This window comes from Rhodnius prolixus, unplaced genomic scaffold, assembly GCF_049639745.1.
Source record: "Rhodnius prolixus isolate KJV_2025 unplaced genomic scaffold, Rpr scaffold_12, whole genome shotgun sequence".
Lineage (NCBI taxonomy): Eukaryota > Metazoa > Arthropoda > Insecta > Hemiptera > Reduviidae > Rhodnius > Rhodnius prolixus.
In genome coordinates, this window is record NW_027411635.1 from 699,419 (window position 1) to 726,408 (window position 26,990).

At 34.0% G+C, this 26,990-nt stretch overlaps 1 protein-coding gene across 2 annotated transcripts in view; it reads right to left on the reverse strand.

Moving 5' to 3' along the window:
* Positions 1-26,990, reverse strand: part of Sema1a (semaphorin 1a) — a 77,787-nt gene that overhangs the window by 25,863 nt on the left and 24,934 nt on the right. The window contains exons 5-18 of one of the 2 annotated variants that reach the window (XM_074143634.1): positions 21,758-21,820; positions 18,713-18,820; positions 18,535-18,622; positions 17,903-18,007; positions 17,124-17,212; positions 16,888-17,029; positions 15,638-15,840; positions 14,710-14,855; positions 14,220-14,302; positions 10,854-11,082; positions 10,098-10,240; positions 9,846-9,983; positions 6,499-6,709; positions 6,211-6,424 (exon numbers count right to left, since the gene is read on the reverse strand). In XM_074143634.1, coding sequence (XP_073999735.1) covers positions 6,211-6,424; positions 6,499-6,709; positions 9,846-9,983; positions 10,098-10,240; positions 10,854-11,082; positions 14,220-14,302; positions 14,710-14,855; positions 15,638-15,840; positions 16,888-17,029; positions 17,124-17,212; positions 17,903-18,007; positions 18,535-18,622; positions 18,713-18,820; positions 21,758-21,820 — 1,962 coding nt within the window. Of the gene's footprint in view, positions 1-6,210; positions 6,425-6,498; positions 6,710-9,845; positions 9,984-10,097; positions 10,241-10,853; positions 11,083-14,219; positions 14,303-14,709; positions 14,856-15,637; positions 15,841-16,887; positions 17,030-17,123; positions 17,213-17,902; positions 18,008-18,534; positions 18,623-18,712; positions 18,821-21,519; positions 21,607-21,757; positions 21,821-26,990 lie in introns of those variants that run through there. The other variant, XM_074143635.1, reaches the window with a different exon arrangement.

Here is a 26,990-nt window from a genome sequence, read left to right on the forward strand (position 1 = left end):
ATAACTCCCAAAGTAAACAATTGATTATTCGCAAGAAATTCTGTGCTCTTACACACTCTGTTTTACGGAGTAGTATACTATAGTTTTCTTGAGTACAGATCCATTAGTTGAGAAGATATTGAGAGTTGAAATTTTTTTGGGTCATGGTTTTGCTGCGAAATGGGGCCATTATAACTCGCACAGTAAACAACGGATTATTCGAATGAAATTCTGTGCTCTTACACACTTTATTTTACTGAGTAGTATGCTATAGTTTTCTTGAGTACAGATTCATTACTTGAGATGATATTGAGAGTTGAATTTTTTTTGGGTCATGGTTTTGCTGTGAAATAGGGCCCTTATAATTCCCACTGTAAACAACAGATAATTCGTATGAAATTCTGTGCTCTTACACACTCTATTTTACTGAGTAGTATGCTAATGTTTTCTTGAGTACGGATCCATTAGTTGAGAAGATATTGGGAGTTAAATTTTTTTTTTCGTCATGGTTTTGCTGTGAAATAGGGCCCTTATAATTCCCACAGTAAACAACAGATTATTCGTATGAAATTATGTGCTCTTACACACTCTATTTTACTGAGTAGTATGCTGTAGTTTTCTTGAGTGCAGATCCATTACTTGAGAAGATATTGAGAGTTGAATTTTTTTTTGGGTCATAGTTTTGCTGTGAAATAGGGCCCTTATAATTCCCACTGTAAACAACAGATTATTCGTATAAAATTCTATTCTCTTACACACTCTATTTTACTGAGTAGTATGCTATAGTTTTCTTGAGTACAGATCCATTAGTTGAGAAAATATTGAGAGTTGAAATTTTTTTGGGTCATGGTTTTGCTGTGAAATGGGGCCCTTATAAATCCCACAGTACACAACAGATTATTCGCAAGAAATTCTGTGCTCTTACACACTCTGTTTTACTGAGTAGTATGCTATAGTTTTCTTGAGTACAGATCCATTAGTTGAGAAGATATTGAGAGTTGAAATATTTTTGGGTCATGTTTGTGCTGTGAAATTGGGCCCTTATAATTATTCCCCCAGTGAACAACGGATTATTCGTATGAAATTCTGTGCTCTTTCACACTCTATTTTACTGAGTAGTATGCTATAGATTTCTTGAGTACAGATCCATTACTTGAGAAGATATTGAGAGTTGAATTTTTTTTGGGTCATGGTTTTGCTGTGAAATAGGGCCCTTATAATTCCAACAGTAAACAACAGATTATTCGTATGAAATTCTGTGTTCTTACACACTTAGTATTACTGAGTAGTATGCTATAGTTTTCATGAGTACAGATCCATTAGTTGAGAAAATATTGAGAGTTGAAATTTTTTTGGGTCATGGTTTTGCTGTGAAATGGGGCCCTTATAAATCCCACAGTACACAACAGATTATTCGCAAGAAATTCTGTGCTCTTACACACTCTGTTTTACTGAGTAGTATGCTATAGTTTTCTTGAGTACAGATCCATTAGTTGAGAAGATATTGAGAGTTGAAATATTTTTGGGTCATGTTTGTGCTGTGAAATTGGGCCCTTATAATTATTCCCCCAGTGAACAACGGATTATTCGTATGAAATTCTGTGCTCTTTCACACTCTATTTTACTGAGTAGTATGCTATAGATTTCTTGAGTACAGATCCATTACTTGAGAAGATATTGAGAGTTGAATTTTTTTTGGGTCATGGTTTTGCTGTGAAATAGGGCCCTTATAATTCCAACAGTAAACAACAGATTATTCGTATGAAATTCTGTGTTCTTACACACTTAGTATTACTGAGTAGTATGCTATAGTTTTCATGAGTACAGATCAATTGGTTGAGAAAATACTGAGAGTTAAAATTTTTTTGGGTTATGGTTTTCCTGTGAAATTCGGCCCTTATAATTCCCACTGTAAACAACAGATTATTCGTATGAAATTCTGTGCTCTTACACACTCTGTTTTACTGAGTAGTATGCAATAGTTTTTTTGCGTACAGTTCAATTAGTTGAGAATATATTGAGAGTTGAAATTTTTTTTGGTCATGGTTTTGTTGTGAAATGGGGCCATTATAACTCGCACAGTAAACAACAGATTATTTGAATGAAATTTTGTGTTCTTACACACATTGTTTTACTGAGTAGTATGCTATAGTTTTCTTGAGTACAGATCCAATAGTTGAGAAAATATTGAGAGTTGAAATTTTTTTGGGTCATGGTTTTGTTGTGAAATCGGGCCCTCATAATTTTCACAGTAAACAAAAGATTAGTCGTATGAAATTTTGTGCCCTTGCACACTCTATTTTCTGAGTAGAGTGCTATAGTTTTCTTGAGTACAGATCCATTAGTTGAGAAGATATTGAGAGTTGAAATATTTTTGGGTCATGTTTGTGCTGTGAAATTGGGCCCTTATAATTATTCCCACAGTAAACAACAGATTATTCGTAAGAAATTCTGTGCTCTTACACACTCTGTTTTACTGAGTAGTATACTATAGTTTTCTTGAGTACAGATCCATTAGTTGAGAAGATATTAAGAGTTGAATTTTTTTTGGGTCATGGTTTTGCTGTGAAATGGGGCCCTTATAATTCACACTGTAAACAACAGATTATTCGTATGAAATTCTGTGCCCTTACACACATTGTTTTACTGAGTAGTATGCTATAGTTTTCTTGAGTACAGATCCATTAGTTGAGAAGATATTGAGAGTTGAAATATTTTTGGGTCATGTTTGTGCTGTGAAATTGGGCCCTTATAATTATTCCCACAGTAAACAACAGATTATTCGTAAGAAATTCTGTGCTCTTACACACTCTGTTTTACTGAGTAGTATACTATAGTTTTCTTGAGTACAGATCCATTAGTTGAGAAGATATTAAGAGTTGAATTTTTTTTGGGTCATGGTTTTGTTGAGAAATGGAGCCCTTATAACTCCCACAGTAAACAACAGATTATTCGTATGAAATTTTGTGCTCTTGCACACTCTATTTTACTGAGTAGAATGCTATAGTTTTCTTGAGTACAGATCCATTAGTTGAGAAGATATTGAGAGTTGAAATTTTTTTGGGTCATGGTTTTGCTGTGAAATTGGGCCCTTATAATTATTCCCACAGTAAACAACAGATTATTCGTAAGAAATTCTGTGCTCTTACACACTCTGTTTTACTGAGTAGTATACTACAGTTTTCTTGAGTACAGATCCATTAGTTGAGAAGATATTAAGAGTTGAATTTTTTTTGGGTCATGGTTTTGTTGAGAAATGGAGCCCTTATAACTCCCACAGTAAACAACAGATTATTCGTATGAAATTTTGTGCTCTTGCACACTCTATTTTACTGAGTAGTATGTTATAGTTTTCTTGAGTACGGATCCATTAGTTGAGAAGATATTAAAAGTTGAAATTTTTTTGGGTCATGGTTTTGCTGTGAAATTGGGCCCTTATAATTCCCACAGTAAACAACAGATTATTCGTATGAAATTCAGTGTTCTTACACACTTTGTTTTACTGAGTAGTATGCTATAGTTTGCTTGAGTACAGATCCATTAGTTGAGAAGATATTGAGAGTTTAAATTTTTTTGGGTCATGGTTTTGCTGTGAAATGGGGCCCTTATAATTCACACTGTAAACAACAGATTATTCGTATGAAATTCTGTGCCCTTACACACATTGTTTTACTGAGTAGTATGCTATAGTTTTCTTGAGTACAGATCCATTAGTTGAGAAAATATTGAGAGTTGAAATTTTTTTGGGTCATGGTTTTGTTGTGAAATCGGGCCCTCATAACTTTCACAGTAAACAAAAGATTAGTCGTATGAAATTTTGTGCCCTTGCACACTCTATTTTACTGAGTAGAATGCTATAGTTTTCTTGAGTACAGATCCATTAGTTGAGAAGATATTGAGAGTTGAAATATTTTTGGGTCATGTTTGTGCTGTGAAATTGGGCCCATATAATTATTCCCACAGTAAACAACAGATTATTCGTAAGAAATTCTGTGCTCTTACACACTCTGTTTTACTGAGTAGTATACTATAGTTTTCTTGAGTACAGATCCATTAGTTGAGAAGATATTAAGAGTTGAATTTTTTTTGGGTCATGGTTTTGTTGAGAAATGGAGCCCTTATAACTCCCACAGTAAAGAACAGATTATTCGTATGAAATTTTGTGCTCTTGCACACTCTATTTTACTGAGTAGTATGTTATAGTTTTCTTGAGTACGGATCCATTAGTTGAGAAGATATTAAAAGTTGAAATTTTTTTGGGTCATGGTTTTGCTGTGAAATTGGGCCCTTATAATTCCCACAGTAAACAACAGATTATTCGTATGAAATTCAGTGTTCTTACACACTTTTTTTACTGAGTAGTATGCTATAGTTTTCTTGAGTACAGGTCCATTAGTTGAGAAGATATTGAGAGTTTAAATTTTTTTGGGTCATGGTTTTGCTGTGAAATGGGGCCCTTATAATTCACACTGTAAACAACAGATTATTCGTATGAAATTCTGTGCCCTTACACACTCTATTTTACTGAGTAGTATGCTGTAGTTTTCTTGAGTACGGATCTATTAGTTGAGAAGATATTGAGAGTTGAAATTTTTTTGGGTGATGGTTTTGTTGTGAAATCGGGCCCTCATAATTCCCACTGTAAACAACAGATTATTCGTATGAAATTCTGTGTTCTAACACACTCTGTATTACTGAGTAGGATGCTATAGTTTCCCTGGGTGTTAGAGCTAAACGCCTCATGGATTCAGCGGGTCAAGACTTTTGTCCTGTGGAGGGGTGGAGATTTAGAACGATATTCAGGGTGATCTATTGAAAACGCATCACTCGTTAATAACTTTTTAGGAAAGCGGAATTTCGAAAAAAGCCACGAAGTAAACTATGTTTTTTGTCTAGTTTTCAAATTTTCCACCCCTGATGCTGTACCTTCATTTTTGGCGGAGTTACGGCCAGAAAGCTGATTGGGGTTTTATAAGGACCACTGGTTTTGACAATGGTTATGAAAACTACATAAAAAACCCCGTTTCGATATCCCTAATATTAGTCGTGGTATTTAACATCAAAGTTACAATTTTATCTATTCGTAATCGGTTTTCAATATTAATTTTCCACCAGAAATACACATTTTGGGAAGTCCTCTGATTGCAAAAAATGCTATGTGTGACGCAAGAAAAAAAATAATCATAATTGATTTTAAAAAATGTAGTGTAATGTACTGGTTGTGGGTGAGTCAGAATAAATTTGTTTTATCATCAAATAAAAGCAACCATCACGTCATTTTAATGCACCCCGTATGCAAGACTTCTTGACCTATGATATGAGTTTTCATAATCATTGTCAAAAACAGTGGTCCTTTTGAAATCCCAATCAGCTTTTTGGCCTAACTCCGCCAAGAATGAAGATACAGCATAGGGGCAAAAAATTTGAAAACTAAACCAAAAAAGACATTGTTTACTTCATGAGTTTTTTCGAAATTCCGCTTTCCTAAAAAGTTATTAGCGATTGGTGTGTTTTAAATGGATCACCCTGTATAAGAAAAATGAAACATCTCCCACTGTCTATCGACAGAAATTACTTGAAATCCTAAATTATTGGCAAGAGTATATCTATCAGTGTGAGTGTATTTTTCAGCGTGAATGTATTTATAAGCATGAAAGTTTTAATTAACAAGAATGTAGGTATAAATGAGTGTAAATATTGTACATATTGTTTGGCTTAGTATATTTTAGGGGGCGTAGGAATATTTATAAGAGTACTACACTCCATAGTCAAAAACTGACAGCTAGGACCGTTTGGGAAAGGATATAGACGCAAATAGCCTTTAGGTAATAAATAAAACTGAGATAAGACGAATGAGTTGGGTAAGAAAAGGATGGCACTACTAGGTATGCGCAGTTTCTCTTGTCGGCTGGTCCGATAACCTATGAAGGAGAGTGTGTGTGAGCCTAGGTCGGATTACCCGGGGCTCCACCATGCTGTTTGAGATGCTAACCGGGTAGAGAGACATGTGCCATCTTAGTCCGATAAAAACACATAGCTCTAGGGGCGCTAATGACCTTAGTTGTCGATGCGCCAAATATATATATATATTAGATCAGAACGCAATCTTAAAAATCTTTAGCCCATCGATGTCATTGGAAATCTAGAAAGTAAATTAGATCCTTAAGAACTGCTGTAAGGAAATGTCGTGTTGGTTAACTAGATCTGTTTGCACATCTTAATAATATTTACCTTAGCCTGATCCCGTTGTGATCTGAGAGTGCCAAAATGGTCCCTGTTAGGTCTGGCGTAAGGAGGGTTATAGTTGTCGTTGAACTGAAACAAATTGTCGTTCTTTCTCAAAGTAGCTTTCGGCGAGCTGACCGACTTATTTGGCGGGACCAGCACTGGCTCGGCGTAGGTTACTTCCTCCTGCGGTAGTAGTTTTGGCTCTCCTCCCATTCTCCTAACATAGGAAACTTAAATTTTACTAATTCTTCAAACTTGTTAGGTTTATCTAAAAATTAGGATAATACTTACATATTAACATTTTGTCTTTGTTCAAAATATTCATATTCAGTATCTGGATAAGGCAAATTGTCATCATCATCTTTGTGACACTTGCGGCCGCATAGATAGCCCGACACGAAGCCCACCAGAAGTGCTGCTAAGGAAGCGGCCACCACAGACATAGCCATTGTTTCCACAGTGTAATGAAGCGCTGAACTGTCAGCAGCGCTAACTTCTGGACCTATAACAGTCAATATTGTAAACAAACCAACTCGTACTGACCAACCAGTCTGTGAACAAAAATTTGTTAGAATAGATTTTTTAGAGCTAATTCAACTCCTTAACAAAAACTTACAGTTTAAAATGTTAAGTATAAGGGTTGATTAAACGCCAAAAGGTACACAAATCAGCGAGTACCCAACATTTCATTAATACTTCATTAATAGTTAAGTAATTCTACTGCATTAATTTTCATTAATAAGTTATTTTTTAGAATTTATTAGATGTCACAGACCCTTATGCTGGCCATTTTCGTCTACAAAATATATGTTCAAGTAGCACTGTAGATTGACTGTAATATCTAGTTATTTATAATAATCAAACTACTAATTACAGATTAAAAAGAAAAACGTTATAAAAAATAAAAAAAAAATTAAGAGGCTAAAAAATTCAAAACCTTGTTTAAAAAAATTCTTACATCAACTTACATCAATGATTTTGTTTATTTTATTTATTTATTTTTATTTTTAAATAAAAATCGTCGGTTTAAGTTCATTCTTCGATTAAAGTAATTGTTATTTTATGTAGTAGTCAAACGTTTATAATAATAGGTAATAATTATCTGGCTTTATCGCAAATAATATAGTTTTCTTCAATTACATTCTCAATCTAGGTATTTATCCCACAATGTTGTATATATGTAATATAAAGTAAATAAGATATGCATATTTTTAGGGCAGCTAATTATTCCAGTATTTTACTATAAGTAAAATTAGGGGGACTAAATTAAATTACAATTGAGAAATGAATAATTGTTGTTGAATAATCTACTTGTTATTAACTGTGTGTTATTTGTGCTCACGAATACTTCGGTAAGACGAATTCAAGACAGTAGCCTACTCTAACTTTGTCTTTTTCTACTTTAACATGCATGTACATATTTATGTGATTTATCATAATTATAACAAAAAAATATTATAAATGAAGTGGCCAGCATAAGGGTCTGTGACATCTAATAAATTCTAAAAAATAACTTATTAATGAAAATTAATGCAGTAGAATTACTTAACTATTAATGAAGTATTAATGAAATGTTGGGTACTCGCTGATTTGTGTACCTTTTGGCGTTTAATCAACCCTTATACTTGACATTTTAAACTGTAAGTTTTTGTTAAGGAGATTTTTGTACCTTTTGGATAGATTTTCCTTTTTGTCTATTTTACAAAGTTACATATCTGCTTTACAGATTTTTTTAAAATTTGGAATAAGCAATTCTATCATTATAACCTGATAAGGTGTTAACTACCACTGGAGAGATCTTTTTAAAGAATGATTGTAGTTGCGGCTCCCAAACCATCCTCAATAACAATTTTTTTGAGAAAGCGTTTTGAATAACATAGGAAGGTATTTGTACGTAAATAGCAAAATTAAACTGCGATTTCAGTACTTCCTTTTAAGAGGAGTAAGAAAAATAAACTAGGATTGCAGTACTTCTCCCTAAAAGGCAAAGAGGCAAAGATTTTTTAATCGAACAATTCATTGATTTAAATCGGTTCACTCATTGATAATTTAAACGATTGCAGTACTTCCTCTTAGTAGGAGCAAGAGAATCAGCAACGTAGAGGAGCTATAACCACTTATTCGAGCTGAATTTTATCAAAATCGGACTAAGCGTTATAAAAAATATTGGTAATAATAGTTTTAGAAAGGGTGGGTGGCGCAAATTCCCCTCCTTATGAGGCACGGTGCCGAGACTTTTAAAGTGCAAATCTGTATAAAATTTCGATTCGAATGACACTTCATTCATAAAAATCGGTTCACGTGTCGATAATTTGAAACGATTGCTATACTTCCCCTTAACAAGTGTAAGAGCTGATCGCCGCATTAATGTTACGTAGGGGAGCCCTAACCCTATCATCCTACCAAATTTTATCAAAATCGGGCCAAGATTTACAGAGTAATTAGTAATAATAATTTTGGAGGGGGCCTTACATAAAGGGGCTAACTCCTCTCCCATTTGATGTACAGCGTCGGGACCCCCAAAAGGCACATCTACATAAAATTCCGAATCGAATGACACCTCATTCATGAAAATCGGTTCACGCGTTTAGGCGCTACGTTGTTTACAAAAAAGGTAACAACAAGAACAACAACAACAACAACAACAAGAAGAACAAGAACAAGAACATTTTTTGAAAAAGCCGTTTTTGCTCATTTTCGGCAACTTTTTTCTCGAAACCTATTAGATCTGGGTGGTTGCAAAAAAAATACAGTTATAAAGGATGGTTTGGAGTAAGATTTAAAGAAAATTTGGGAATTTTATCTTTTATAGAAAAAGAGAAAAAAAATTTCAAAGTTGGGTGTTTTTCAACGTTACGCTTTTTCGTGCAGTTTTTGATGGTCAACCCTTATACAACTGTCCTACCGGACAGTTTTAATTATGTTTATTCCTGCAAAACTATGCTGAAATGAGAATATAAAGTGCCAAAGTTTAGCTCAAATTTATTTCTAAATCTTCTACAAAACTCACATTCGATTCACACAAGTAAGGAATACTTCGTTCCCACAATTTTAGTGAACTTCGCTAGTAGAAAAACAGGGTGCACAATTATCTTATTAACTACAAAATTTTACAAGCAAGCGAATTATATAAGTGAATATATTACTGCCGAAGTTTGCTCTAATCCATCTTCAAAAAATCCTAAATTTAATTATTGTTCCAAAATGGCTTTGCTATGGACCAAAATAAAAGTATAGTCATCTTAATGCGACAAATTTCACATATCTTTCTCAATGGATAAGAAGACATTAAGTAACAAAGTTCGGCTCGGATTCTTGGCAGACAGTTGATTCTCATAACTCCAAAACTGTTCTAAAAGTAGTTTGACACATAACGTATATCGGGATTTAACTTAAATTATCTTAATTTTATTGAAATTTCACAGAACGCCGCTCAAAAGAAAGGAAGATTATAAGTGACAAGTAGGCGCTATTTATCTTAGCAAGAAAAAGAACTGAAGTGTCAATAATCTTAGTACTCCAAAAGTGTTGCTTTAAAAACGTTAAAATTTAGTCAAAATATAAACGATATAAATTCATTCCCATAAAACTTCACAGATCTACTTTTAACAGAAACGGCATTAGAATGAAGAACTAACCACTATAATGGTTGTCATCTTCCTGTACTATGTTGATGACCTCCCCATCACCTACATCTTTTCTGCTCTCGAGGTCAACTTTGGGTACATTAGCTGATAGCCCTCCCAAATTGCTGGTATCTTTAGTGGTTATCTTTCCTGTTGAAGAAAAGAATATGAAAGATGAGATTAGAACTTACCCGAGTATCGTCAACCATCAATTTACGCCATAGGCGCAGTAATAATTAATACAAATTTCAAAACGTAACCCACTTGAGGGGCAAGATGTGTGGACGCCATGTTGTATGTTCTGATAAAAAACTTTGTCGTCATTCCAACCTGCCGCGCCAACAGACTTACATTTGCCACTCATTCGATCCCATGCACAATATGGGTCCTGTAAAGCTACGCATTCACTGCAAAATAAAAAAATTAATTGTTTAAATAAAATGTAGGTTTACTTTTAGAAATCGTCTACAGTTTTAGAAATATTTTTGAAAAAAGCAAAGGAAACAAACAAAAACATCGACAAGAAGTAATAGTGACCGTTTTGCTGTAAATGTAGAGTGGAATGTCCGCATGAGAACCTACAAATACTTATATCTAAATAATTTGTTTAAGATCATATTTATTAATGTAATTCTACTTCGCATGTATTCCGTTACTATGATCACTCCTTGATAAGAGGTTAAGTAATCTTAAAACCAATAAAGTAACATATTTGATGTGTTACGTCACATTAAAAAAATGTTCAGTTGCAACTGCGAATGCCCGATGTAAAATTTAAAAATAGAATATGTTCTGGTTCAGCATACATACGAACTATTAAAGAAATGAAGCATAGCTTTAGCCTGAGTAAAAATTGGTCAGTACATTCTAAAGAGACATTACGGACTAAGATCGTATCAGAAGAAGGTGCATAAGAACGTAATACCTAAAATACACAATCGAAGACTCCAATTTTTCGCAGTTTTCTCGATAGTAGTGACTTAGAATTTACATTTTAAAAACTAAAAAAATTAAGTTTACCTGCATCCTGAATTGACTTTGTCACAACGATGCAGTCGTAATGATAGCACTTCGTAGTCTGACACAACTATTAGCCTGCCGTCTGGCACTGACTCTGTCCGCACGATCTCCAAGGTGCGCACCGTTACATTCTGTGGGAACACTTGTAGCTCTTCGATCACCACCGGGCTGACACGCTGAATAGAATCTGCAGACTCCGCATTCACCGTCTTTAACACTTTACCATTGTCTGCACAATGCGAGAAAAAATTGTAATATAGTGTACTTTTGTTTTTGAGATAGAGAATATAGTATTTTGTAAAATTAACTGTAAAACATGGGGCCGTCTAATAATATCAGCACTAAAAATGATCGTATTAATAAATACTGAATAGAAATATGCCTGACTTCACAAATACAATGTAGTCAGTTGCAAGAAATAGAACACCTTTGCTTTCCAGATCTGCATGGTGGTGTCACGGACGACGTCGACTGCTACTAATCTTCGCTAGAAATAAAGACTTGAAAGGAGTTTAGAGGAAGTAATGAAACCAATCTGACTAGAGATTTTCTGAATAATGTGCACTTAATGAGCACAAATTTTCTGGAAATTACAATTTGCACAAAAGAAGTTAACTTCATTATTATAAAATTTCACTTAAAAGATAATCATCATCGAAAAAATCGCTAAAAACTTCAAAAATCTATACAATGCTACAGCGCCTAAGTTAACCATTTTTTTTTATATGGAATTGTTGTTGCATATTTCATTTCTATCAACATTTAAAACATAATAAGTACATATGTATATTCACTGAAATGGCATTTTCTAGAAAAGCGAATCATCCCCCTCGCCATGAAGAAGGGCATTTATTAGAATTTTACTGGGAAAATGTTTCAGTTAGAAGTTTGTAACCAGGGAAATTTACGCTATCTCATATCCATATATTTAGTACGGCAGTTAGTCCACAGATAGTGCAGGCTGTATTATCTAACAAGTAAAAATACCTACATTAACTTTGGGCTCAGCTCTTGGTGACTAAGGAGAATTATTCTAAATAAGAGGGACTTCTCTCTGGATTCTCCCCAAAGTACTTTGTGACTTTTACCAGCTGTGAGTCTAAACCCGAAGTGAATACTCACTTTTCCTTCATTTCATGAGGCCAAACCCTCAGTAAGAACTAGTGGATTACGTAAATTTAATATTAATTTATTAATTTTTTTTGTTGGAAATTTAAAGTCTTTTTTCTTAAATTTTTAAACTTATTTGAGCACAAATTTCAGATTTCTACATTCTTAAATTTTAGTATTTTTTTTAGTAACAACTAAATTCCATTTCAGAATGTTTAGATTTTTTTTTTCATAAATTTGAAGTTTCGTTAGCATAAAAAGAAAGTTTTAGTTGAAACACAATTTTTCGAACTTACTGCTAAGTGCAAATTAAAAATAATTCAATACTTACATTTATAAATGTAATTTGCATGAGTTAAAGATAAAGAAATTATCCTTAGGTTTTTTCGGTTGTTCCTGTAAGAACAGAGTGTGTCCACAGTAATTGGTGAGTTACGCTTACACACAACCAACATGATGTACAATATACAGTATATTATTACCGTAGACATTGTACCATTATTTAGACTTGGACCTCTGCAATATTCGTATAACTTCAATTTTACCGTTACAAACATAATTCAGTTGCCAATTAGTTTTAAATTTAGTTTCTTTACCAATAAGTGTGTACATAGTAAGATTTTCCGGTTGAATTTAATCGCGGTTATCTGTCCGGCTTTGTTAGAATGGAAAATTGAATTTCTTTTATCAATTAATTTTATTAGTAACTGCCATTAATAAATATCATCATAATTTCATTGCATTACGATCTTCTTTATCGAAAAAATCTCTCAAAAGTAAATAATTTTCGGATTTCTTTATATTAAAAATTGAAATATAAATATTTTTATATATTTAACATAGATATTTCTTCTTTCTTTCTCAAATAATAGTTGTTTTGAGAAACCAAATATTCATTCAAAAGGATATTATTTAATCTTTCTTTTACTTCTGTAATAATGACTTTTTACTTATAAATATTTTTTTTTTTTTTTGTGGCCTTCTGTACTAAGGCAGATAGCCATTATTATTGTTATTCTGCTTTTGACTATTTGGCCGGCAACCGTGTATAAATATTTTATTTAAAATATTTAGTTAACTGAGATTTCAACCTTGTCTTTAAGTTTATCTGCTGGAATAAGTAGTTTAAGTTCAAACAGTTAATTTGTCGTTGATACTAGATCAATGAGTTCGAGTGACATCACGACGAAATTTCTTACAATGCTCGACGTGAAGCACATGTAAAGAGTGCTGGTTTTCTACCCTTGAGTGGATTTATGCATAAACAAAATCTATACTTAATAATTTTTCACTTCCCGTCAAGGATAAAATTAGAGTTTTGAGGACGCTTTTACGGGAATCATTCCTCATTTAGCTTCAATTGCGAACCGTTTTAAGCAGAGAGGAAATGCCTCATGAAAAGGTTCAGACATTAGATATGAAAGGAAAAACGTAGCCACCACTTAAGTAACTAATTATTTCTTTATTAACGCTCAAAATAGTTGTACCGCTACTTTACCCAATACCAGCGTGGAATCTAAAATTTATTAATTCACTGAAATTGAGACCAACGTTTAAGTAGAAACAGAACTGCTTACTGCATACGGTATCAAGATTTAATCTCAACATTACAAGAGCTATTCAAGTGTAGAGAATGTAATAACTAGACGGTTTTGCTATCGATGTGGAAAACCGGATGTAATGATTAAATTTTGCCTCACATTAAATCTGAGCACCTCTGGAAATCCAAAATGGTTCACCAGCCTCTCCCATCCGAGCAATCTCACCAGTTGCCAACTAGCCGACCCACAATGTGGCTAGAGCACCAAATGATAATTTTTCTTCATGCCCTTCCTGATCGAAAAATAAGGTAGAAAGTCATGCTGTCACAACTTTGAACTGCGAGTGAGCAATAAGGATGCCAAGTTAAGGAAAATCGTAGATGCCATTTTCGAGAAAATCTCAAAAAACCGGAAAATTGATTGAGTAAATGGCACTTTCGCTGATCACGTTTGCTAATTTTATCCTAAAGATTACTGTCAGTTCCGACGGTGGCACCTAAACCAAATATCTAACTTGAAAATTCGATTTGTCGTTTTGGGGTTATGCTCTGCACAAACTTTATAGAAACACATACAGACCCAGTTTAAAAACAACTTTTTTAGTCTCAAGAACCTTAAAACGGATATTTCTTGTGAAAAATCGAAATTTCAACACGCAATATTCCTCTAGTAGTAGAGAGAGTAGCAATACAAATACATATTTTGAACCACCTACCTGTGCCAATGAAGAGCACATCGTAGGACTTGCCTCCTGGAGTTTTGATCTGAGCATCGACTGCTATCTGAGTAAATCTGTAACTGAAATATTTAACATTGTCATCATTTCTTCATTCGAAGAAAATAGTTAAAAATGTCTCAGAATGACTCTAACATACACTGAATTCCGTAGCACATGTAAACACTGAATGTACTAATCCGCGAGTGAGTTATACTTTATAACCAAAAAATGGTACCGTTTTTCTTAGAATTATTACAATTACGGCGCGTCAATATCTGAAGTTATTAGCGTTTTTCACTGCACTGCCTGGCTCTGGACAGTGCTCTCGTAACAAACGCCCGATGGTGAGCTGTAAGAGACTCCTAGAAAGAACAAATTTAAGAGCAGGTAGGACTTAAGGAACACTAACCACTCAGCTCATTCCTTTTTCCTGCAAAAAATTATTATTAATATATTTATTATATTTTAGTTTTTCAACTGTGCTTACTGAAAACTTGTCCTGACTAGAATTGGTTGTCTGAAGAATGATGGGACAGATTCATCCATCAGTGCGTGGGTTTTAATAAAATTTAACGTCAGGTCTGGAAGAGTTCTGGAATCATTGACACACTGCCCTGGCCTTGGATCAGGTACCTGTCCGTTAAGAAAAGAAAGAAAAAAAAAACCTTATAATGTTAAATTTTCCTTTACCGTAACCTTATAATAATAGTAAATTGTGTAAACTAGCGCTTTTGAAAACAATATTTAACGAGATGGCAAAAAATACTTTATTTGATACTTCAGTATTTAATGTCTTCAGTGACCGCATTACTTTATTTCTTATCTTGTAGTAAAAATGTACGAGTACTGAACTTCATTTCCTATCAGGAAAGTTTAAAATTTAAATTAACACTTTGTACTTGAAAATGTTCAAGCACTCATTAATGCAATGTGTTAATAGAAATGTCTTCAGTTTATAAATATAAGAGTTCTTTCAACTAACTTTTGAATTGATACATCAAGTATAAATTATCACTGTTTCTACAATGCTATTTTTGAAGCAAAAAGGTTTGTTTTAAAATTGTGAAGTTAAGACCTGCACTATTAGTAATTGTCGCATTTATCAATAGATTTCAATGAAATCACTCGTTTAACCCAGATGGATAATGGACACTACATTTTCACTAAATATGATATTGCTGACTATTAACCAATAAATATCTTAATGTACTATTTAAAAATGAATTTTAACTTCATACAGATAATAATATTGTACATCTTCTTAAATACTAAATGTTGGTCTCACTAGAGTTAAATAAAGAGGATGAAATCCATTGGGATTAAAACTTGTTCGTTTATCAGAATGATTGTCATATTATTGCACTGTACAAGGGGGGATAAAATAACTATTAATTAAATACATTAATCTAACTGACCTTAACACTTTGTACGGGTAGCCAATTTGAATTCAACTCAGATTGTTCTTTGAAATTGCCTTCAAAAGTGTCCGTTATATCTTGAAGTGCAAAAGCGCAAACCGCTGAACCACCAATAGAATTAACAGGAGTGGTAAATACGGCGTACAGTAGATGCGTAGTCACTGAGCCGTAAGTTCCTTCAACTAATTCCGTAGTTGATTCTGCAAGAATTAATTTAAAACATGGAATATGTACAAAAATGTTTAAATTTACAATTAAATATCTAGTGCTGCCAAAAATACTGTATCCATTTAAAGGTAGGAGGTAAATCTTCGATCAGCATGAATAGGGTTGGACCCTAAATTATGAGAAAAGGGTCTTTTCGGAAATGGCCTAAAAAGCTTAGTCAATATCTTTAAAAAAATCTAATTTGCTAAATGACCAGTTTAAAATATCCTACATATTTCTTGTCTGAAAACGCTAAATTCTCGAGTCTTACTCTGAAATTGATGGAGCACGTTCCAGAAAACTAGAGAAAATTCTTCCTGCCAAAGATATTCTTTTAGGCCGGGTACCAGGCCATATGAGTAATTCGGGAAATATAGGCCAGACAAGTTAAAACTTAGGCGCCTTCTTGCGGCTGTTGGCGTGTAATGTTTGTCTAGCACACAAGAGTGGACAATTTTACAGCATTCATCCATATGGATGAGCTCGGTAGGTAGTCAGCAACCTAAAATGCTGAATGAAGGTCGCCCAGAGCTGATAACAAGATGATACTATGTCTGTCACGGAGATCTTACTGACTCGTAAGTTGGGTCGCTTTTTGGGCTTAGTGATTTAAGTAGACATCTCAAACAATGTGACTCCATATCTCTTTTGTAGAATTTGGAATACAGAAGAAACATCCATTAGTTTAAAGCGTATGGGGATTGGTTTGAAACCTTTAGACGAAATAGGTAGATGGTGGAAAAGTAATAAACTGGTTCCTTCTTTAGGTTAATGTTTGATTTGTTCTTGTAGATGTCTCGAGCCCGAGCGTGATTTAGAACATTTTTTTAACAGAAATGTAATTTTCATTCATACTGTAGGCTAAAATTTTCAAGGTGAAAATGTCTAATTTACAGAAGGAAAACCAGTTTTCTCTAAAAGCTGTAGAGTGCAGATATTTAGATAAACAAGTATAACAAAAAAATATATATAAAGAATAAGATTAAAGTTTCAGGCATTTCTGGTGCTAGCACTAAGGTTCTATAGTACAATATACTTACGAATTTCATTAAAGTAAAATGGGAAATCGCCTTGTACAGAACAATTAAGGCGCGATTTCAAAAACGAAGTCCATCGATTTCTAAATCTATGTGGACCACCACGATCGTATTTACATACTCGTGCCACTCGTGAGAATACAGCCTGAAAAGTTGGGAAAAGCAAGAAACAATTAATTTTTTGTTAAAAAAGGCGAAGTAATATCAGCAAAAAAGCTAAAATTGCATTCAAAATGTACCTTTCCGCAATTAATATATTCAACTGCGGTTTCTCTGAAGAAGAAGTATACAAAATCACCTTGTGTCATAGAACTGACAAAATTTGGAGCTGCAAAATTAAAATATTTTTGACAATTATTAGAATTTGTTCAATGTACACTGTGCAAAACAAAAAATACTAATAATAAAAAAGGACACATTAATTATTTGAAATACTGGTTGATAACTTTCTCTAAACTTGTTTGTTGTTATTGTTGTATTATAATGAACAGCAAAATTTAGGACCACTGCTCAAACTTTAGAAGTTTTATTCATCTCCTGAAGAGAACTACTTTCATCAGAATTGCAATGCAAAACAACTTTACTTACCTTTATTTATTTGTTTATAGTTTGCTTTGGATAAAAACAAAATCATTACTAAATGATACCAAGAGCAGCAGAAGAGTTGGATCAGGTACGAAAAGAGAATAATAAACGAAGTATAAGAATCCTAACAGCGATCCATACATGAATTCTAATTAGAGCGAGCAAATTGCAATCCGATGAAGTTTTAAAGGATGCTTGGGTTCACTGGAAACCTGTCCAGCCGTCTTAAGTTTAAATCGAGATCAAACTAGACTTGAGTTTGATCATTTAGAGTTAAAGGTTTTGGGGAAGGGCAGTGATTTGTCCTCTGCATCTGTTCCCTAAAAGTATCTTTAAAGTATCTAAGTCGAGTCGTAGGGTATTTCATTTTTGTTTTGCATTTAAGTGTACAAATATTTAATATTTTAAAAAAAATACATAAAGAAATATTCACCATTGAGACTCATGGAATCGTACTGTTCAGTTTGTAACGGCTCTCTGTAAATTATTGGATCCATTCCAGAAAAATCCGCTATTGTACCAGTGTAGAGATCACCATCTGCAAAGTTAATACACTCGGAGTAAGTTCATAACTAATACGATTTCCACTTTCTACAATTATTAAAATGATATATTGGATATATGTAACATGTTTATGTTTAGGTTCAGGTTAAGGTTATGTTTAAAATTCTATCAACAAGAACCATTAAATTAGATCATGCAAATCATCTGATACAGCGTTCGAAGGGAAAACGTATACTGTATATGTAACAGACGCGTACACCGCCTTCTGGCAAAAAAATATATTTTTTTGGATAGAGAACTCCTTCAAGAAGACAATACAGGATAGCAAACGTTCTCGGGAAACAAAGATTTGATTGTTGGACTTATTTGGACTTAGGATATCACCCAGAAGGCGTGACAACTTCAGATTACCGCTCTGCTTAAAAACAGAGAAGGTGGAAACAGGATTTTTGGATATTTTTACCTTTAAAGTAGCTGGTAGTGAGTCAGGGCATCGAAATGTTGGCTCACAGATGGTTTCATCTGTAATTGTGATCAATAAATTTCAACCATTGCACTTACCTACATACACAGCAGTGCTATTATGAAGAGGGTCGTAAGGACAGACTGCCTGTCCTGGCTTCTCCCTTACGAAATTGTACGAACCAGACTGTAAATAAAAAGAGGATACATAAAAATTTGCATCAATCAAATCACTAACTTTTTCAACTGAAATGAAACTAAATGAAATAAAACATACTCCGATTGAGTATTCTCTGCACAATGGTTTGAAAGAATGAGTCCCACACACAATTAAATTGCCTTGCTCAGATTTTGCTAAAATCCTTATGTAATTCTGACAGTTTTCCTAATAAACAAAAAATTCAAATCTTAAAATACACATAAAATATAACTAGAAAAGTAATAAATTTTGAAGGATAAAAATTGAAAACTCAACCTCGATTACTTAAGTCTTAACTTCTAGTCGAAGTTAAACCGAGAATGTTTATCTTCTTAAAGCAGTAATTAACTCGCATTAAATCTGATGTCAAAAAAATAAAAATAATAAGAAACAAATTCCAATTCCTTTCACTAACACAAGCATGAAGCAACAAATTTTAAACACAATAAATTCTTTCATCGATAAAACAAATAGCTTGGTAATTTTTTTCAAGATTAGGGTACAATAACCTAAGGCTTTTAATCTAGTTACACGCAAAATTTGGTCCAAATACGAATGGTAGAAACTGTTTATTTACGAATTGAGGGACACGATGTTACTCATACAAAAGCTCGATGTAGAATCTAAGTATGTAATGCATTGGTTAATTAAATCCTTGATGGAGGAGGCTATCATTGTTGTGGGAGGTAGGGTCTGGAATGTCTGAGTAGTATAGATTGAAGAAAAAATTTATTTAAGAATGGGACTAGTTTTCTGTTGTATTAATTACAATCATTACTTTAACCTTATTACAATAGATAGGGTCGCACATCGCAGGTAACTTTTTTTAAATTTAAATTTTACTTATTTTTCCCTTATTATTATTAAAGTTATAATTTTTATTTCAATTCCAATTATTATTTTTATTATTATAATTCATTATATTTCCACTTCCTCTACTCTTCCTTTATCTTCTCTTTTCACCTTATCCTCTGACACCACTGAGCTTGCCTCCACCAAAGGTACTTGTAGCCTCCTCGAGAGCTGATGTAACAATCCCAATTGGGCATGCATTGAAACTTCCCTTAAGAAAGCAATACTTTATGCTGGTAGATTTTTGAGTAAAGTATTCGAGATTAGATCGTCTTCTGGAGCCTTTTTGAGGGGGAGTGATTTGATTATAGAAGAGATTTCAGGAGTAGTAAATGAGACGGGTTGCTATGCAGAGAAGTGATGTAGAAAAGAACCGTCACTGTTGTGGTTTTCAGTGTCTTGGTCTGTGTAGTATAAATACATGTTTTCCAAATATGTCGCTACAAGTATCGTCTATCTGTATCACTAGTTGCCTGTCTATCACCTGTCTTTAAAAGAGAAATTTGGGAACGTTCTTTGAGTATTCGTTTAGTTTTTTCCCAGATTCTGGAGTCGTTTGTAGTCAATCATTTTAAGTTCTTATTGTGATTCTGATTCTGTGATTGTCAAGTTCCCAACTAATTTGTCGCAGAGGTGAATTTTGTCTGAAGGATTGTCTGCCATAACTTGCGAATTCTGTTTGTTTCATGTATAAGATTTAGTATTCGTAAAGGCAACCAGTTCTGCTGGAAATGTTATCCCATTTTTGTTACAATGCTTTGTTTATTGCGGTATAAATGGTCTTCGTAAAGAATTCAAGTGATGTATCGATATCGTCAGAGTCCCGTAATCAGTATGTGTGTTAGTAGTTTCATGTCATGTGTGAAGGTTTCCCACTTTGATTAGTTTTGGCGGTTGTTCAATTCTCAGTATAGATTCTGCACAGTATAGGTAAGTAGTCAGTCTAGTTCCCAGATTGAGTCAAGATATATAGGTGTAACATATTAATGTTTTGTAGCAGTGCTATGTTGCGTAAGTTGGATTGGTAGTTGCGTTTAGTGGGGCAGAATGTGGGTTTGTTTGGTGCTGAAATAATTAAATAATGTATGTTCAAGTTGTCCTAAACAGTCAAGAGCCTGGTTTCAGTAGTTGATAGTAGTCCAGCATCCCCAGTACGTATGTATGCTGATGAGTTCCTCTAGTGGTAGTGTATGTATTATATGAAAAGTTTGTTGGATATCGTCTTACAGGATTGTGGTGCTGGGTCACAAGATAGGCAGCTATTATGGTTAGAAGTCCAGTGTCTGTACTTGCCTGGATAGCTACAGAATTAAGATTGTGCAGTTGGTAGCGGGAATTCGTGATGTTTGAATAATTTTTTTTTACACAGAGAGCGATTCCACTTGAGACTACATGTTTCTGTCTGTCTGTTGTCAGATAGTGTAACCTGGTATTTTAAGTCGGCCAGTATCAGGTAAGATATATTTTTTCTGTGATGTCATTGTTACTTTTTACTCCGGTATATTTTTTTGATTCACCCAAAATAAATTAATCAGTATTTCTTCTCAATAGAAGAAAGGGAAATGAAAGTAGATGGTACTTGTAAATGAATAACAATTTCGTATAAGTTGTTAAAATCTATGGAGGTGTGGTACCATGATTGAGGAAAGAAGATTTAAAGCGTGAGAAAAGTTCCTACAGTTATAAGGGAATGGTATCAAGTTGTTTGGAAGAAGATAGAGTGAGTGAGCTCAAGATTTTAGGTGAGTGGGTACCAAGTTTGTGGAAGAAAGATCTAAAATTTGATGAACTGCTACAAGTATCAAGTGGGAAGAAGATTCAGACCAAGAAAAGTTAAATGTATCAAGCATAATAAAACTTCTAAATGTTAAGAAAATTTAAGTATGTTATGTTTTATAAAATAAAAGAAAAAGTTATCTAATTTGGTGGGTTTTCAAATTTAACGCTTTCTATAATGTAAATGGAATAAAAATAAAAATTACAAAACCAGATAGCAAAAAAAATATTTGGATTAAAAAATTTAATGGAATTACCATAGTATTAACTGCTCGTATTATCTTGTATCAAAAATCGTAAAGTGCCTACAGGGTGAGGAGCAATACCGATCACATTGAAAACGTTTAGTCCAGTGAATCTGCCATTGTTTAAATTAAGAAACAGAGGTATTAACTAAAGCAGAGGGCAATACTGTTTTAAGCTGATAACATGTTGTCACACTAACAGCTCTTTATCAATTTACGCAGTAAGCTTTTAAAATATAATTAAAATTACCTCATCCTTTCCTTTCATCAAACACATTTTAATAACCTCTTCAGGTGAATCCCATTGAAGCCTCTGAAATAAAAATTGTACTGATAAGTTTGTGAACTTCATAAAATTAACTTAATTAAGGCTATTTTAAATTAGGTGTTAGAGAAAGAAATAAATCTGTTAACCGCCGATGTTTACATCCCATTTTCAAAAGGATCTGGGCAACAGCCTGTAAGCTCAAAACGCAAATCCAGATTATCTTGCCTGACTTCTTGAATGCCTCTTTTACATCGCATTACTTCAACACCGTCAGCGGTCGCCTCCACGTCTCAACTCACAGCACCGTCTCAATAGGCTGTCCATCTAACACCACTCCCATATCAGGTGCTTCATTGGGCACGATTTTAGAGCTCATTAAAACTCATTCTGGTGCTTATAAGACATACGTTTTTTGGTTGATTGCGGAAGTAGGACTCGCTGATTACCCAGGCTTGTGTGAATGGATGCATTGGGTCGGCAACAGTACCTATTGCTGTACAGTAATTGCTTCAGCGAATTGCTGGTCTAATGTACCTTAGGCCTACTTGTCACATGTTACTTAAAATAGTGCTTAAAGAAGCGTAGCGATTTGGGTCGCACAGCCATTGTTGTACCTCATCTCTACCACAACTCACTTATCAATGTCATATTTGGTCACATCATCTTAGGTTCATTTGAAATGAGCTCATTAGTAAATGAGCCTACCCATTGTCTCTCCTTAATTAAAACTATCGATAAACCTATCGTCGACATTATCAGTAAATTCTTGGAACTTGAAGAAGTTCAATCTCTCCTACCTCTCTCGGCAGAAGATATAAAATGTGAACAACTTTCTCCGCATGAAGGAGCTTCAAACCGATTAGAAAGTGCAACTTTTAGTAAAGATATTTATGTTAACGATACAGTCACTAGTGCACCTACACTCTCAGAGGCTCTTAATCGCCAAGCAAGAAATCATTCACTTGCTCGGCAGAGGAGGGTTCCAGTTGAGTAAATTGACTGATTAGTAACCACCTGGAAATCTTGAAAAATCTATCATCTAAATTCACTTCTATTAAATTCACATCAAGAACTTCTTCTATGAAAGAATATCTTATTTATCGAATTCCCTTATATTTACCGTTTCAACAGTTGTATTGGGCTAGGTCATTAACTTCTCAAAACTGTGTGTGGATCTCGGGGTCTCTTGCCTAGATACTTACCGAAACATACTCTCTGGTGGACAGGTCCTGTTTGGACTCGTCTTCCGCATCACATATGGCGAATTGGGACTCCTCAGATATCCAAAGATTTTTTTTAGAAACTAAACCTAATTCAGTTGTTTTGACGGCTGCCTCTGAACTTCAGAGTTTTTAGAGTGGTTGAATAACCCACCCTCTACCTTCTCCAAATGTATCTTTCCCTATTTATTTCGTTTTTCTAGTACTAAACCGACCTGACTCAAAGTACCTTTTACTGATTTAGAGTTTAATATGGTCATAAAGAAGTGTATAACATTACTACAAAACCATTCTTATCCCGATTTTAGAAGCAAAAAGGACAGCACCCTTTTGCGATCCCTTAATGTGTTTCATAATGGACATGGGTGGCTCAGGATTACGTCACTCATTCCTTCTAAATGACGCCTAATTCCCTCACTTATTACCTAGAAGGTGTCATTTTAACTGTATAATAGATAATTACCAACGTATTAACATGCAAGTAGTGCCAAACTCCTTACGCCATTACATCGCAGAATTATTGGATTCCTGCCCAAAAACCGCCAATCTAATCCGCCAACAACTGCTCAACTTGTCTGCTCATGGACAAGACAGAAGACACCCCAACCTTTAATGATGGAAAATATTACACTCAATTAGTCCTGAAGATGACCTAATCCCTGTCCCTAGGTCGAAAGCTCGGCAGAATAAAAAAATATGACTGAAACTGGCAGTTATTTCTTCATCCTATTGAAACTATGAATCAGTCACCAAAAATAATGAACAGTAATTAATTTCTCTTATTATTTTTATTTTCAATAATCTTATTTTTTAAATAATAAAAGGAATTATTGTACATCCCTATTTTCTCTTCTCATTATTATAAAAACTGTAATATTTTAAATAAATAGAAATGGTACATCCTATCGGTACAAAATCTCTAGCCATATTTGCTATGGACCTTTGTACCAAGTAAAGGGCAGACTGTTAATTCAGTTGGTGATGCATTGATCTTCAGGTGTAGGAACTATCTCACGTGTACCTCGAAAATTACTTATCCTTGCTAACTCTTTAATCAGAGATGGCAGGGTTTTTACTGATTTTTCTGGTCATCCTCTAGAGTAAATGTGTATTTACCACGATTTTGCTTAAGCTCGCACAATTTAAATTTACTAAGGTCAGAGTCTGGAAATGGCTTTTCAATTTCAAAAGCAAGTGTAAGAGTGTGCGTTGTGTGATCAAATTCATTTTTTTCTTGCAGTTGTGTGGCCAGCAAATATCACTGAAGAACAGAAAGCTGAAGCAATAAAGCAACTTGAAGCACGAGGGATCATTATCCGTAAAGCGGTGTAAAGCTATATTAAACAATAAAAAACACAAAGGGGGAAAAGAAAAAATGCAAAATCCATTTACAAATGTGCCGATTCTAAAAGTTTATTAAAATATTCAAGATTGTTCGCACGAACTCCTGCTTGATTAGATAAATAGATTGAAAGTTCATTGTTATCATCTCTTTTGATAACTAATCTACGATCACTTAAATAATCAAAACTTATTCTAATATCGTCAAAAGGTTCACTAACAACAAACTTTTTTTAAATATTTACTGCTGTTTTTTTATCCAGATTAAGTTGTGTCTAGTACACATAAGCTAATCTTTCTATACCTTGTTCTATTTTATCTGCGCGTTTTTCAATCTCATCCCCGCTGAAGTAGAACAATTGTATCAGTCGTTTTTCAACTGCCTATTCTACAAGCATTGGTAAGCTAAATATTATATTGTACCACGATGTAAAAAAATATGATCAAGTACAAGACAATATTTTCAATCAAAAAACAGTCTCACACCAACGATAAGGAAAATAATAAGAGGATGGTTAAGGGCAGGTGAGTGTTCGCTCTACTGTAAGCATTCCTTTTTCAATTTCTACAGCATCTCTTACAGTCCACTTCTCTCTCTCTTTCTCACTAAATCACTCTATCCCTCTCCACCCCACTTGTGCTGTCTGCTCCCACTTCTCATATACAGGAAGTGTTGAAAATACTCCAAAGTAATACAGCAACGCTTAATAAATTTAAGGAGGAGCAGAAATTGCATTTTTTAGATGTGATCAAATCAGTAGAAGTATGCCATGTCTTGCTTTGGATGTAGATGCGTCGGATATGAATACGGTTCTCAGGGCAAGACCGGCTCCTAGTACATTTGATCCCCCGCGACCACCACCAATTATTGCAACTTTTCTCAGAGTACGAGAGATGCATTGATCTTTAAGAAGAAAGTTAAATATGATCTCTCAACTACTCACATTGGATGGTCGTATCAAGAAAGTTTCCCAATCTATATAAATGAAAGTCTGACGCCGTACTTCAAAAACTTATATGGCATGGCCAGAACTGCCAAACGTGCGTGCTCAGTTAAGTACGTTTGGGTAAAGGGTGGTAGAGTTCTTGTGTTGAAGACAGATGGCTGTTCTGTGGTCTCTATTAATGCACCTGAAGTCATCCCGAAATGATGCGTATCACCTGTTCAACTGCTGGATTTCAAACGTCTGCTTGTCTTCTGTATATCTCAGTATCCATACTGTATCTCTAAAATACTATTGCTGCTATATACATTTATTGATAATTTCATTTCTTTTTTTCCTCTCTTTTTACTATTAATTATATTTATTTTACCTCATTTCATTTTTTCTTATTTTTGTTATATTTTTCTTATAACTTTTATTAACTATTATTATTATTACTATGAGTTGGATATTATTCATTGGATTTACTCTATCTACTATATTTAGTTTATTAACTCATATATTATTTTTTATTCTTTCTGTATTACAATATTATGTTCCTCTTCATTTGTACAATCGTGTTTTTTACAATTTCTCTTTACTACATTTCTCACTAATTTCATCTTACATTTAACGTTATTTATCTCTCTCTGTTCTTTTTCATTTTTTGCTTTTGGTTGTGATGGTGGTAATGTTGATGAATATATTTTTCACAGATTATCATGACTAGTAATTTATCTATTTGCCATGTTAACTGTCAGTCTTTACTTTCCCATTTTGATGAATTTAGCGATTTTTTCTCTAGGAGTTTCTATCATATCATTGCCTTATCGGAAACGTGGTTAAAGCCACGTGGTTAATGATACGCGAGCCAATCTTAGTGACTATTGTTTGATTCGTTGGGATAGCCTTGAGAAGGCTGGCGGAGTTGTGGGCCTGTAAGTCCACAGAACACTCAAAGTGAAAGTTCCAGCTACCTCTCCACCTGTTTATTGTTCTCGACCAGAGTTTTTAATAGTAGAGATTTCTGGACTAGAAATTTCTAAGTTACTGTTGAGTGTCGTCTACCGTCCCCCTAAAATTGGTTATTTATCAGTAGGGAACGGATTCGTATGTATTTACATATTTTTTTCTAGGCAATTTGCAGACGTTTTTCAACTAGAAGTATTCATACTGACACTTTTTAAGCCGTTTGAGTCTACTTTTATTTCACATATTTCCACATATTTGGATGTTATCGCCTATTTATACATATTTGATTAAAATAAATAAATATTTCTACATATTTAATCAAAATATGTACATATTTTTTCATATTTTTCATTTTGGGCATATTTTCATAATTGGGAGGTGGTTGACAGGAACTGTGAACCACAGACTGTAGGGCTGTGAATCACAGTGGGTACAATGGTTATTGTAATTTACACAGAATGCTGCTAAACAGTGACGGGCACTTGTTAGTTCTTTGAAGTTGTCTGTTCTTTCAGCTCGTTCGTTGAAGTGTCCAATTCATTTCGTTCGGTCACTTAGTGTATTCTTTTTTGGGTGAAATGCCACGAACGTCGGCCTCAAACAAACAACTGGTTGCTAAATATCTTCGCGAGTTTCCAGCAGAATTTTTTCGAAGTGATGGAGACATTTTGTACTTCACAGCTTGTGACAAGCGCGTTTCTTGCTCTCAACGTTTCCAAGTCACCCAACATATTGCCACCGGATCGCACATAGAGAATA